The sequence below is a fragment of the Hibiscus syriacus genome, unplaced genomic scaffold (genome assembly GCF_006381635.1).
Source record: "Hibiscus syriacus cultivar Baekdansim isolate YM2019G1 unplaced genomic scaffold, ASM638163v2 tig00110864_pilon, whole genome shotgun sequence".
Taxonomy (NCBI): domain Eukaryota; kingdom Viridiplantae; phylum Streptophyta; class Magnoliopsida; order Malvales; family Malvaceae; genus Hibiscus; species Hibiscus syriacus.
This window is the reverse complement of record NW_024062893.1, coordinates 2,499,048-2,513,402: the sequence shown is the minus strand read 5'-3', so window position 1 is coordinate 2,513,402 and position 14,355 is coordinate 2,499,048. Positions and strand designations below refer to the sequence as shown.

Here is a 14,355-nt window from a genome sequence, read left to right as displayed (position 1 = left end):
AAGTTTCACCCGACCCGACCCGAATATATGAATTAGAAACCCGACCCGACCCGAAATAATAAAAAATATTTTTATTCAATATATGAATAAGTTACCAAAAGATTGATGAGGGTAGTATGGTCAAATTTCAATTCCCTTCAACAAGGGAATTGAATTCCATCTATTCTTGGATGGAATTCACTTTCCCTCATTTGATGGAAAGTTGAAGCCATGAGGGATTCCAATTCCCTTGGAAAACTTGAACCAAACATGGGAAAGTGGTGGAATTGAATTCCAATTCCCCCCAATTCCAAGGGATTCCATCCAATCAAACGTCACCTTAGTGTAATATTATTGTTAGTCATTGATTGAGTGACTAAACGTTAGTTTTAAGTTACTCCCATTTGGTTGGAATTTTATATATCGGGGTAATCGACGTTAACGTGACGAGTCTATAAAGTGTATTTTTGTATTCAATAATTAATTTAAAAAATTAAAAAAAACTAAAAAAACTTTGGAGCTCGTCAGTCGAGATGATAAATTTCTCTATAATTTAAAATAAACTAGTTGTTGGGCACGAGTAACCTTTGAGTTTTTTTTAAAAAATTAAACGTTGAAACTCGTCATATCGATGTGATGAGTTTCATCAAATTTAATTCAAAAAATTAATTTAAAAATGGTTTAATACAAAATATTTTATTACAAAATAATTATAAAAGTTATTACAAACTAATATAATCCATAAAAGATTATTTATATTTTCGTAATTCTTGACAAAGTCGAGACGTTATTGAATGATAATGGTGTGGACCTCGTCGATTTTGTCTTGGTCAACCGCCTTGATCATCTTCATCTTCGTTTGCTTCTTCAACATGAGGTGTATTGAAAATCACTCCACTTTGATATCCACTTGCAGAATACGGTGGAGTTATTAAGGTATTTGACGCCATCATTGTCTTCATTGACTCGAATTGGCCACCGAAATCAATACCTTGTTGATCATATATAATATGATCTTGTTCACTTGCATGTTTTGTCGAAGATGCTTGAGTGCTTTCCATTACATCCCATAAACCTCCAACCCAATTTGACTAACTCTCCATTGAATCATGATATGGTTAGTTACCCCATTCATACATGAAGTATATCAAATTCTCAGTTTCATACATAATGTTTAAAAAATTGCGTACATGTTGTTTTCTGCATTCAATAGGTTCACCCATTTCTGTCACGGGAAATGATGTGGAACCCTGTGATCACTAACAAAATGACATGTGACACTTTAAAAAATATTTTTATTTTTTATTTTTTATAAAAATAAAACCCATTTATTCCCTTATTTTTTTCATACTTAGTCTCGTTCTCATACTCTTCTTCTTCATCATCATCTGCACCCAACATAACAGGAGGTGCAACAAACTTCAATTTATGTTTCAACTTTCAAGCTGAACGCAAGTTTGTCTCCTGAAGGAATTTAGTGTTGCGGAAGACGGCTATCGGATAGAGCAAAATCGTAATTGATAATTTGAGAAAATAAAAATGAAGATAAAAGAGACACAAAATTTACGTGAAAAACCCCTAAAATATTTTGGGTAAAAACCACGGGCAACGGTAGAAGAATTTCACTATGAGAAAATAGGAATTACAACCTCTCTCGATCTACCAAGGAGAAAACAATGATAATTCTCTCTAGATAAAAAGGATAAAACAACTCTCAAGAAACTCTCTAAAATCTCTCTAGTATTGGAAGAAAGCTAGAATGCTTTGGGATGATTTTAAAGCTAAATGAGCTAGGGTATTTATAGTTGAAACTTAAGGACTAATCTTATAAATACCCTAAAGTTTAGTGACTAAAGTTTGTAATTTACCCATTTAATTTTCAAACATTGTTGCACCTAATTTTGACATTGTTGCACCTAATTTTGACATTGCAATATTAGGTGCCTAACTTGAACCAATTTTCTCCAAGCTTTGACATTTCAACAATCTCTCACTTGAAGATTTGATTGGAACAATCATATCTTCACACCATTCTTTCTACCTTGTACCATCATGTTGCTTACGTCTCTGACAGGCCACAAGAGGATCGACACCAAGTAAATTTATCAGTGTTGATCGCCTTCATCATGAAATCTGCTATGTTGTCTTTGGTATGGGTCTTCTGCATATCTACTGTCCCTTCTTCTTCCACCTTTTCACGAATGAAATGGTACTGAACTCGTATGTGCTTTGTCCTTGAATGAAATGCTGGATTCCTTGCTAGATGCAAGGCGCTTTGACTGTCACAAAACAGAGAGACATACTCTTGATTGTGCCCAAACTCCTCCAATAACATCTTCAACCAAATTGTTTCTTTACTGGCTTGTGTAGCTGCTACATATTCTGCTTCTGTTGTGGATGTAGCCACAACTGACTGTAATTTTGAAACCCAGCTTACAGCTCCACCAGCAATTTTGAACACATATCCTGTTGTAGATTTTCTTTTATCCAAATCCCCTGCATAGTCAGAACCTACATACCCATTGATTAGTAAGTTTGATCCTCCGTAACATAATGCAATATTTGAGGTCCCTTTGATGTATCTCAGGATCCTCTTTACTGTATTCCAATGCTCTTTGCCTGGATTCGCCATGTACCGACTAACCACTCCCACTGCTTGTGCAATGTCTGGTCTTGTGCATATCATAGCGAACATTAAACTTCCCACTATTGATGCATACGGTACTCGAGACATCTCCATCCTCTCTTCTTCACTGCTAGGACTCATACTGGAGGATAATTTGAAGTTAATAGGAAGAGGGGTAGAAATTTGCTTACAATCTTGCATGCTGAATAGTGACAAGATCTTCTTCAAGTAATTCTTTTGTGAAAGCCAAATCTTCCTATTACTTCTGTCTCGGTGAATTTGCATCCCTAGAATCTTGTTTGATGATCCCAAGTCCTTCATTTCAAATTCCCTAGCCAGTTGTGCCTTTAATTCTTCAATATGATCTTTGTTGGGTCCTGCAACCAACATGTCATCCACATACAACAGCAATATAACAAAATCGTTATCACCAGACCTCTTGAAATAAGCACAAGGGTCTGCATTAAGTCTGTTGTATCCAAGGCACATAATGAAGGAATCAAATCTCTTATACCAACACCTCGCCGCCTACTTTAGACCGTACAGAGATTTGTTCAACCTGCAAACCAAGTTCTTCTTTTCTTTTTCTTCAAAACCTTCAGGCTGGAGCATATAAATCTCTTCTTCAAGATTTCCATGAAGAAAAGCTGTTTTAACATCTAGCTGCTCTAGATGTAAGTTCAATGTAGCACACATTGCCAAGAGTACTCGAACTGTTGTTAGTCGAACCACAGGAGAAAATATTTCATTGAAATCAATACCTTCTTTTTGAGCATATCCTTTGACCACCAGTCTTGCATGGTACCTCTCCACTTGATCGTCAACATTTCGCTTGATTTTGAAGACCCATTTGTTACCAATTGGCTTCCTTCATTCCTCAAAAACATTTCGCTTGATCGTCAACAGCAGCTGCAACGTCATCGAAGACTAGACTGGTGACATTACTATTTGTCAAGTTGATGATGAGTTGATCATACGAATCCGGTAGACTTTGAAGTAGAAGTTCAGCACGTTCTTGTTCTCCTATTTTACAGCTTAAGGATGTAAGCTGAGAAAATAAGGTGTTCAGTGTATTTAAGTGCTCTGTCACTGAAGTAGATTATGGCATACGGAGAGTGTACAATTTCCTTTTAAGGAAAATTTTATTATGCAACGATGTGGCCTCGTACAATTTGGTGAGATGATCCCATATCTCCTTAGCTATCTTCTTCTCCTCGATGCTTGACAATACTTCATCTGCTAATGCTAGATGAAAGTTTGCCATAGCATTTCCGTCCATCTCGTTCCATTTGTTGTCATCTGCGAAATCCACCGGCCTTTCATTGATAGCCGCTAGACACTCGCCTTTCCTCAGGATGGCCTTCATCTTCAATTTCTACAGTGAGAAATTTCTCCCATTGAATTTTTCAATATCAAATTTCGTTGTCATAGCTTCTATTACGGATAGCTCCCATTATTTCACTATCGTGAATAGTTCTCTGGAACCTTCAAAGAATGGGTAATACCTTCTTACTTTCTTATGTTGGAGGATCCACCTTTTGGTGGCAACCACAAAGACAATAAGCAGATATTACACACTCTAATCTAGCTCTGATACCAATTGTTACGGAAGACGGCTATCGGATAGAGCAAAATCGCAACTGATAATTTGAGAAAATAAAGATAAAAGAGACACAAAATTTACGTGGAAAACCCCTAAAATATTTAGGGTAAAAACCACGGGCAACGGTAGAAGAATTTCACTATGAGAAAATAGGAATTACAACCTCTCTCGATCTACCAAGGAGAAAACAATGATAATTCTCTCTAGATAAAAATGAGAAAACAACTCTCAAGAAACTCTCTAAAATCTCTCTAGTATTGGAAGAAAGCTAGAATGCTTTGGGATGATTTTGAAGCTAAATGAGCTAGGGTATTTATAGTTGAAACTTAAGGACTAATCTTATAAATACCCTAAAGTTTAGTGACTAAAGTTTGTAATTTACCCATTTAATTTTCAAACATTGTTGCACCTAATTTTGACATTGTTGCACCTAATTTTGACATTGCAATATTAGGTGCCTAACTTGAACCAATTTTCTCCAAGCTTTGACATTTCAACAATTAGTTCCATTTTTTTGTTCTTTCTATCATCATCTCTTTTGATCACTGCATCGTCATCATTAATTTTCTAGCAAATATGGGTTTTTCTTCAGCTTTCTTCCGATAACTGGGTTTCTTTTGCTCATGTTAGTTGTTAGTGTTGATCTTTTCGTATGATTCTCTTTCTTCAACTATTTTTCAATTGTAGGGTTTAACATGTTTGACTCATTTCTTGTTACTGGTTTTTGGTTTTTATAATTTCCATTGATTATCCTTATCTCTTTTGTATTAAAATCTAGTTTCTAATTACTAGGTTTTTAGCTTTTAGCTAAATTCTAGAACCATGCCTTTTTCACTTCCATTATCATCGCTATTTTTCTTTTCCACTACCGAGTTTGACCTGCAACTCACAGGAGGCTATTTTTGTTGTTACCGCCTCCTTAATTCATGGTGTACCACAACAGGGAGATTCTCTACCAGTAAGCTTTGCAACTAAAGATACAATCTGACTCCACTAGTAGGAGAACTGGAATATTTCTTTTGGCGTTGAAGGGCGAGCGTTTTGTATCGGGTCTGAACACCCTGGGAGGACTGGGAGAGATCCATAACGACAACTTCTCCTGTCGTTTGGGGCTTCTTAATGTATTTTCCCATTTGGGGATTTTGAAAAGAAAAAAACTAAAAGTTTTTGGAAGAAACATGATTTGAAGCTTTAAGTTCCCATGTGAATGAGAGAGGAATACAAAGGCGAAACGAAGTGAGGGTAGTGAGGCTAGAAACGAAAGGTTGGCTAAATATAAATGGATGTCCCTTGTTCCCATATGTAATGGGGTAAGGGGGAGGTAAGATAGTAGGCTGCCCCCAACACCAGGTTAAAAGCAGCTTCCGTAGAAGACCTCCGAATTATAAAATGCCCTCCGTGGGACTCGATCCCACGAACTCAAAGTTAAGTATAGAAATGAGTAATCTGGCTTTCGGTTTTTTTTTGGAAAAATGGCTTTTATTTTTAAAAAAAATTAAAAATAATTTTTGAAGTATCACATGTCATTTTATGAGTGATAACATGGTTCCATGTCATTTTTTGTGACAAAAATGAGTGAACTTGTTAACGGCAGAAAACATCTTGTATAAAATCGATAATATTTTTAAACATTATGTATAGAACTAAGAATTTGGTATTCTTCATGTATGAATAGGGTAATTAAGCTAAGCATGATATGGAGGATAAAAACCATAATTGGCATGAGATACAAAATACTCGGCAGAAGGAAAAACAGAAGCAAAAGACAAAGATGTTGATGATGATGTTTTCTTGCTCTTTGCGAATTTGGCCTTCATTTCTTCCCATTGTTCCCTCTCTTCTGGTGTTGTTAAATATGGTTTCTCATTTACTTCATAATATAGTTATGTCTCACTAGTTTCGTACCATTAATCGGAACACTAGTTGGTAAGAGACAATTTTCAACATAATCATCACTTCACCACTAAAAAAATGGAAAGTATGCATTTCGGGCCTTCAACGTTCAATTAGCATCGAAATTAGTGACGGGTTCAAATTAAAACTACGTAGAAAGCCCGAATTATTGAAGATAATAATAATTCGATGATGCAGATCTCTAAGTGTCATTCCACATTGACGAATGCCCCATTCTTCTTCTGTAGTGAGTTTAAGTGAAGAAATACAAAATTTTCTCAATTTTTTCTTGACAATTCATAATAAAAATCATAAACCTCAAACCCCTATTTATAACCCCAAACACAATGACTATTTTTTTAAAAATCCCATAGAACTCTTCACCTCGACGTGATGAGTTACAATTTACCCGTTGAAATAAGACCGTTGCTGTTACCCGTCTCCCAAAAACTATAAACGACTAGTTTTTTAAATTCTAGGGAAATTCGTTTGTAACAACCACAAATTTAGGTTAATAATTTTAGGTAAGTTGCTTGGGCTGGCGGAATCATAGAAAAGCCTTGTAGGACAACTGACTTAAGAATGACATAGGATTTGGGCTTGAATTAGGCCCAAGTGAGATGAGAAATAACATTTTTGGATTAAAAGAAATTAAAGGAGGACTAAAAGAGTATTTTACCCATGTCTATAAAGCAAGGGTGATTTTCATTAAATGAGGATGAGGTCACGTGGAAGAGGTAACATGCTCCCTTGTCTCATTCTTCTTTCTCTTCTATTTTCTCTCTTCATCCTTCCTTTGTAAGAAACGCAAAGGAGTGAACTTTTTTAATTTTCCAACCTAGGCTGAACTTTAAGAGGTAAGAAACATCATCTCCCTATCTAGAGCTCCATTTTAAGCCCTTAATCTTGAAGGTTGGTGATGGTACCCAAAGTGGGGGTTTAAAGGATATTTTAGGGTTTTAGGACCTTAAGATGTTTTAAATTCATCTATAAGGGTTTAGAATCATATTTCAACTCATTTAAAGCCTTTAAGTTAGTTAATAATCATTTATAATTATTTTGACTAGTGAGAGAAGTTGGTGAAAGCTCAAAAGGCAAGAATAAGGAGAAGTTGGTGCTTGAGTGATCTTGTGAGCATTTTTCATAAGCTAATGCTAAGGTAACACACACTTAACTCATTTATACCACTTGTGGGTCTTTAACGTATTGTTTGCTTATATGTGATCTATGGAGCATTTGGGTGCATTTTGACTTTGACATGAATTTGGGTATTTTGATGTTCTTCTTGAATAAAAGATTGAACTTTTATAATACTTTAAACCTATATAAACTTTAAATAACTTTTGGGACCTTGGAAGGGTCTTAGGAGTGGTTTGGGGAGTTATCCACGAGAGAAATAAGGCTTTCTGGGTTAGGGGGTATTGGTACCGTATGAACAATAGTGATACTAATCGTAAAAAAAGGGTAAAAATCTGAAGGATTTTGTAAAAGAGTATCGATATCCATTCTTGGGGTATTGATACTATTCAAGGAGTATCGATGCTCGGAGCTTAGTATCAATACTAATAAATTATTTCAGATTCTAGTAGGAAATTTTAGTACCGATACCACATAGGGGCCAATATCGATACTCTAGATAAGAGTATCAATACTTAAATATTTTCCCAAACATAGAAAGTAATTTTGGTACCAATACTAAGGGTAGTATTGATACCACGAGAGGGAAGTATCGATACCTAAGGTGAAAGTATCAATACCCACACAATTTATCAAACATCGAATAGAATTTTAGTATCGATACTCGGGGAAGTATAAATACCCTAAGAGGGAAGTACCGATACCCTAAGAGGGAAGTAGCGATACCCAAGACTGAGTATCCGTACCCTCGTGAAATTTGAGTAATGAGCCTTGATTACTTTAGGAAGCCAAAAAAAAGGGATTTCGTGCGAGTAAGGAGTTGCATATAAATTACAAGTGAGAACCTTAATAATGGTATAATAACACAAGACTTATACCTTATTTGATACTCGAAAAAAATGATACGAACACCTGAATTACTTAAGTGTATGACGATTTCCTATCTTACATGCTTGCGAATATCTGGGTGTGATATCTAGAATGCTAAGACATTTTAGTATTAGTGTAAATGTACTTCCGTATCAATGTTAAGGCACTTCCGTACTAGTGCCAAAGCACTTTAGCTATCTGAGGGCAACACCCTCATACTTGGATAGTGATCATGAAACAAATGTTAATTATGAACAATAATTGAAACACCAATGGATTTATGACTATACATGTTAGTATATACATTGATGATTGCTTGTAGTATTGTTGTGTTATTTGTGTGGCATTGAGCATCGTAACTCATCATTTGAAATTGTTTATGTTCGTATGTCCTTATGTGTCTTCGGAAGAGCCTATTACCAGTGTGTAGATTCCAGATTTGATCAAGTCCAGAGTATGTCTCGATTATTTTAGTGGTATATATTTTATATACCCTTTTAGTATATTGAGTCGTAACTCTTTTGAGAAACTTGATGTATTTTGAGGTGTTATTTTGGGAGCTCATCGTTTGTAAAACTTAATTGTTCCATTTTAAATTATGGATATTTTGTTATAATTTCGAGTAATGGTATTTTTTTTTCAAAAATGGTTTACCACTTCGGTGGTTCCGTGTAATATCCAAATTTTTTGGATTTCGGGTCAGATCAGATTTGAGTGTTACATCGTCACCTCAACGTGACGAGTTCCAAAGTTTTTTTTTTTAAATTAATTACTTTATATGAGACTCGCCACATCGACATAACGAGTCTCTGAAAATATATTATAATATTAGCCCACATGGGATCCACTTACTTGTGACCATTAAAAAATATTTTTTTAGTAAACTCATCATGTCGACCTGACGAGTTTGTCATGCAATATAACATTTGACGTAGTTTGTAAAATAAATTCAATTATGACCTATTAGGCCAATTAATTTTGATGTTTGGCCTATTGGGCCAAAAACAATCTGTGGATGATAGCCATAATGAGAAATTCAGTAAAAGAAACAAAATTAAGAGAGTATAAAGAAAAATGATTTAATTTAAGGTTAAACAAAGATGTGATCGAATATATTATAAAAAATATAATATTTTTTTAGTTGTAAACTTTTTCCATAATATTTTTAATTAATAATCTAAAATATTACATTTTTATAATATTTTAGATTCAACGAAAAATATTAAAAAATAACATTTTTCAACAACGTATTATAGTTTTTTTATAACATTTTTTGTCACTTTTTTATCTTAAATTATATTATCTTACGGAAAAATTATCCAACAAAACCCATGTCGGTATCGTCTTTCGGGTGGGTCTGGAATTGAGCTTCGACTTGGATGGAATAGTTACAGTCGCCACCGACCATTTATTTTAAGAATAAAAATAGGTTGATCGGACACCTTAATTTCTTACCTTATTTGCATCTTACCAAAGATATGTCGGATTCAGGAGTCGGTTACAGTCAAGGAAGAGTTAGCACCCTTGAACTGTCATTTCAGTACTAATTAATTTCCAGTTGTCTTAATTAAGAAAATTGTAATTTAAATTGAAAGATAAAAGTTTGATTCGAATTACTCACCTTTAATAGATTTAAAGCGTACCCTTAAAAAGGTCAGAAAAAATGTTAGCTAAAGTAAAATACAGAATCAAAAAGATAATAACTATAAAAATGTCACGAAATAAAAAGAAAATAAATACAAAATATATAAAAATTAAAAACCAAATAAGTTAACTAAATTACGAAAATAAATAAATAAATAAATAATTAAAAGAAGAAGAAAAAAAGAAGAAGAAAAAATAAATAAAAAATAAAAAAGTAATAATGAAAAAATAAAAATAAAAATATATATAACTATTAGGTACAAAAGAAAATAATAATAATAATAAATGAGAGAGGAAAAATAAAAAAATAAAATAAATCTAACCTACTACAATCACTTCACCGAAAAAAGAAAATTTGATCGAAAAAAAGAGAAAATTTGGTTAAAAAGAGAGAAGACATGAAGAAAAAAAAAGGTCTAGGAGATAATCATAACAAATATAGGTAATATATATATATATATAATATAATATTTAATAAGTAAAAAAATTAAATAAGAATAAATAAATAGTAAAAAAAAGAATAGAATAAAAAAATTAAAAAAATATATATAACGGTATTTAAATAAAATATAATAAGGAAATATATATATATATATATATATATATATAGAATATTAGTAAAACAAATAAATAAAATAGAATATATATATACATACATAAAACACTAAAAATAATAATATAAAAAAACAGAAAGAAAAAATAATTAAATATATAATAATAAGAGATTAAATTAAAATAAAAACAAATTTAAATATATATATTTGATATCTCTTTTTAAAATTTACAGAAATTTTTCTCTGATTCTCACTATTTCTTTCTCGTATTTTTTGTATTTTCCTCTTGATTCTTGTGTGTATTTTGGTGTGTTGATTGCATCAATTTATAACCTAGAAAAAAATTATTTTTAGTTCGGATTTCGAGTGCCACTGGAACTCAAATACTAATATATTTTTTTTGACTTGTTTGTGTGCCGGAAAAATCAAAGTTGTTGGCTGATTATTGTTCGACGGCGTTGGGAAGATAAGGGAAGCTAGGGTTTCATCTTGGGACTGAACCGGGTCTTGGATCGATCTCGGGTCGGGCTGCTGTTGGGTTCACTGTTGGACGGCTATTTGCACTTTGTGTTTGGGTCGGACGAAAATTAATATCCTCAATTCGAAAAACCCTAAAACTGCTTACCCTCGGAATTAAGGTATCACACCCTCTAAATGCCACATGGAGCTCCAAAAGTGGCTCATGGGCTCATTTTATGAAACGCCACCTCATCAGCTTCTGCCCACCTTTTGCGCTGCCTCTCTCTAGTCCCCGCCACTCTAACCATCTTTTTATTCTCTTTCACAATTCTCCACCCAGACCATGACCGTCATTACACCCCACATGCGCCCTGTAGCGCTCCTCCCCTTCCCATGCCTATCCTGTGCCGACTCCCCTTCCGCTCCTTGACCCCCCGCCCTCGCCCCCCTCGCCGTCGATTCGCTACTCTCGCTGCACTTCGCCAAGATACCACCGTCTGGACCCCTTCTCCGATCTCATCAATCAAGACGGCCGCCGAGTCCCTCTTCCACGTTACCATCGACGTGTCCAACTCTCCTGATCTCGCGGCCTCGCATATCTTTCCGGGACAGTACCTCCTGCTGCGGCTCCCTGATGTGGAGAAACCTTCTTTCTTGGCCATAGCGTCTCCGCCTTCACAGTCAGCCTCAACTGGAGCGTTCGAGTTTTTGGTGAATAGCGTGGCGGGGTCGACGGCGGAGCTTTTGTGCGGGTTAAAGCAAGGGGATATGGTGGAGCTTACTCAAGCGATGGGAAACGGTTTTAATATTGATAAGATCGATCCGCCTGAAGATTATCAGACGGTTTTGATTTTCGCTACTGGATCAGGAATCAGGTTAGATTTCTCATTTCTGTGATTAACTTGTAATTTATGCTCTCTGAAGCTCAGAAATTTGCATTTTTCTCTTCTCACATAATCATGTATGGATCTTCACCAGTTGCAGACGCACATATGATTTTAATGACCGCATATGAATACTGATTAGCTATGTATTTATGTATTTATTTATACATGCTCATTTTTTCTAAATTTTTAATTTTCTGACGGCCTTCCACGGAAGTTACTCTCAACCTGACGTTGGGTAGCCTATTACCTACCTCCCCTACCCCATACATATGGGAATTGGGTTTTGTTGTTGTTGTGGATCTTCATTGAGTACATGGTCTCCTAAAATCCCCTTTTTAATCTTCAAGGACGAATCAGTATCTGTTAACCACGCTATTTTCAAACTAGTATATTTTAATTGGCCAATTTTGTGTGGTTTTCATGTTCGATATCAATTATTGTTTTTTTTCTTCATATTTTAGTGTACAACTAGCTGTTTGAATCTTCTTAGTTTTCAGATTTGACAGCACGAATACGTTGATCTGATCGAAAGTTTTCATGCCATAATATCATGATTCTTTAGTTTATCAAATTTATCTGTGTTTTAAAGCATTTAATAGTTAATATTTAGAGATGGATTGAGTAGTTGCTATAAATCTATGGATTTGCAGGCTTATGGGATTTGTTTTTATATGTATGCTTTTCAATTTGCAGTAACACCTTTCCCTTTCAATATAACTAATGCACCCGTTCTCCAGTCTTATTTTGTTTATTAGGCTGAGCATTATTTGGTGTAAAACGGAAAACAAAACCAAATTGGCTGATTTGGCTTGAATTGGTTTCAAAACTTTATCTAGAGATAAGACTCCCTTTTCTTAAAAGATTCCTAAAGACCACTTGTTAATTAACAGTAGAATCTGACAATTTGCATGAAGGATACAGATGAATATTTGATTATAGCCCTAGATTAAAGCTCTAAAGATGTAATTCCATCCCCATGCCTAATAATTGATTAAAGAAAAAAAGCTGAAATAATTAAATAATTAATAGCTTAATAGCTCCCGCATCCTCCAAATGTGGATAACAGTGTGATACATGTTATTTAAAGCCCTTAATTTTATTTATCCACTTACTTGTTCTCTTTACTTTCTCATTTCCAGTCCAATTCGCTCTCTCATTGAGTCAGGATTTGGTGCTGATAAGAGATCTGATGTCAGGCTCTATTTTGGTGCCAGAAACCTTAGGAGAATGGCTTATCAGGTCCGAGGCAGGCTTGTTCATTTTTTTAGACTTTAATTTTATAGAACAAGAAAATCTTATGTTTGATTCTGAAGTTCTTGTTTGTTCTCATGTTAAAGGATAGGTTTAAAGACTGGGAATCTTCTGGTGTCAAGATTGTGCCAGTATTATCACAGCCGGATGATAGTTGGACTGGTGAAAGTGGCGATGTACAGGTAGAGTGATTTATTCAATCCGTGTCTTAAGATTGTTTGATGCCATAATAATCAAAGTATTGTAACCTAATTTGACTTTTGCAGGCTGCCTTTGCTAGGGCTAAGAAAATTCATAGTCCTAAGGGCACTGGTGCTGTGATTTGTGGACAAAGACAAATGACTGAGGTTTGTTGCTATTTCTTTCTAGTTGAACTATTTTCACTGATTTCTTTGCTTAATAATTGCCTTTATCTCTAGTATATTTGTGGATATCTGTTGGTTCTTTTTTGATGTTATTTTTCCTTGAAATGCAATGTTTTTAATGATTTCGATCGTTAGAAATTGATTCATGCTTTCTTTGCTTTCAGCAATGGAAAAACTTTGCATGTTAGGCAACTTTTATGTGTTCTTTAAATGACACTGTAGTCTACTTAAATTTTTGTGTTATCGGCTTCTTGCATTTTTTTAATTTCTTGTAGAATATGAATTTTAAATCTTATTAAAGTTATTTGATCCTGTATCTTGAACAATGCGATTTCTTCTGTTGAAACACTCATTTGGAGCAAAATTTCCATGTAGTTTAGGATGCTTGAGAAAAAGTAAGCTACAACGATATAGGGTTGAAACATTTCAGCTAGGAGTTTTTTTAGTTTTCATACACTATTTGCGGCCTTAGTTTGTAAGTATGCCGTTGGAAGAGTAGTTATTGTAACACCATAGACTAGTATGACACAAAGTCGATCGATTTAAGGTGCTACACAGAACCACCGAAGTGGTTGACCAATTTTTTCTTACTTTCTTAAAATATAAAACAGCTGTAAAATAAACTGAAGAATAAATAAAATCTTTACACTGAGGAGCTCCAAATTAAAATATTCACACTTTACAAAAATAATACAGACCGCTCTATTGAAACTACGACTCAACTGGACAATAAAGTTTAGAAATATACATGCCCTTTCAAAAATGTTGAGACATACTCTGAATCTGTACTGGTCTGAACTGGGTTTTGGTCTATCTACTATTGCTCACTTGTTGGATCTACTAACATGCCTACGGAAACAATCCAAAGGCTGAGCTAACTAGCTCAACGACACACTAATAGCTAAAACATACTAATTGCATATCACTGAAAGGTTAGCTATCAAGTCTACTGATCTAATCTGCTTGGTGAATATCCTTGCGATATTCACTCTCTACGCTATTGTAGACATCATGGCGCGGATGAGGGATTACTGCATCTCAGAGCTCAAGCACCCCTCTACCCGAAATTCTACTTCGGACACCATAT

The 14,355-nt window shown here is 34.5% G+C and overlaps 1 protein-coding gene across 1 annotated transcript in view; it reads left to right on the top strand.

The window, feature by feature from the left end:
* The window catches only part of LOC120143895 (fruit protein pKIWI502-like), a 37,118-nt gene that overhangs the window by 11,749 nt on the left and 11,014 nt on the right, over positions 1–14,355 (top strand). Inside the window, exons 2-5 of the mRNA XM_039158101.1 lie at positions 11,022–11,640; positions 12,792–12,891; positions 12,990–13,085; positions 13,170–13,250. Coding sequence (XP_039014032.1) covers positions 11,022–11,640; positions 12,792–12,891; positions 12,990–13,085; positions 13,170–13,250 — 896 coding nt within the window. The remainder of the gene's footprint in view (positions 1–11,021; positions 11,641–12,791; positions 12,892–12,989; positions 13,086–13,169; positions 13,251–14,355) is intronic.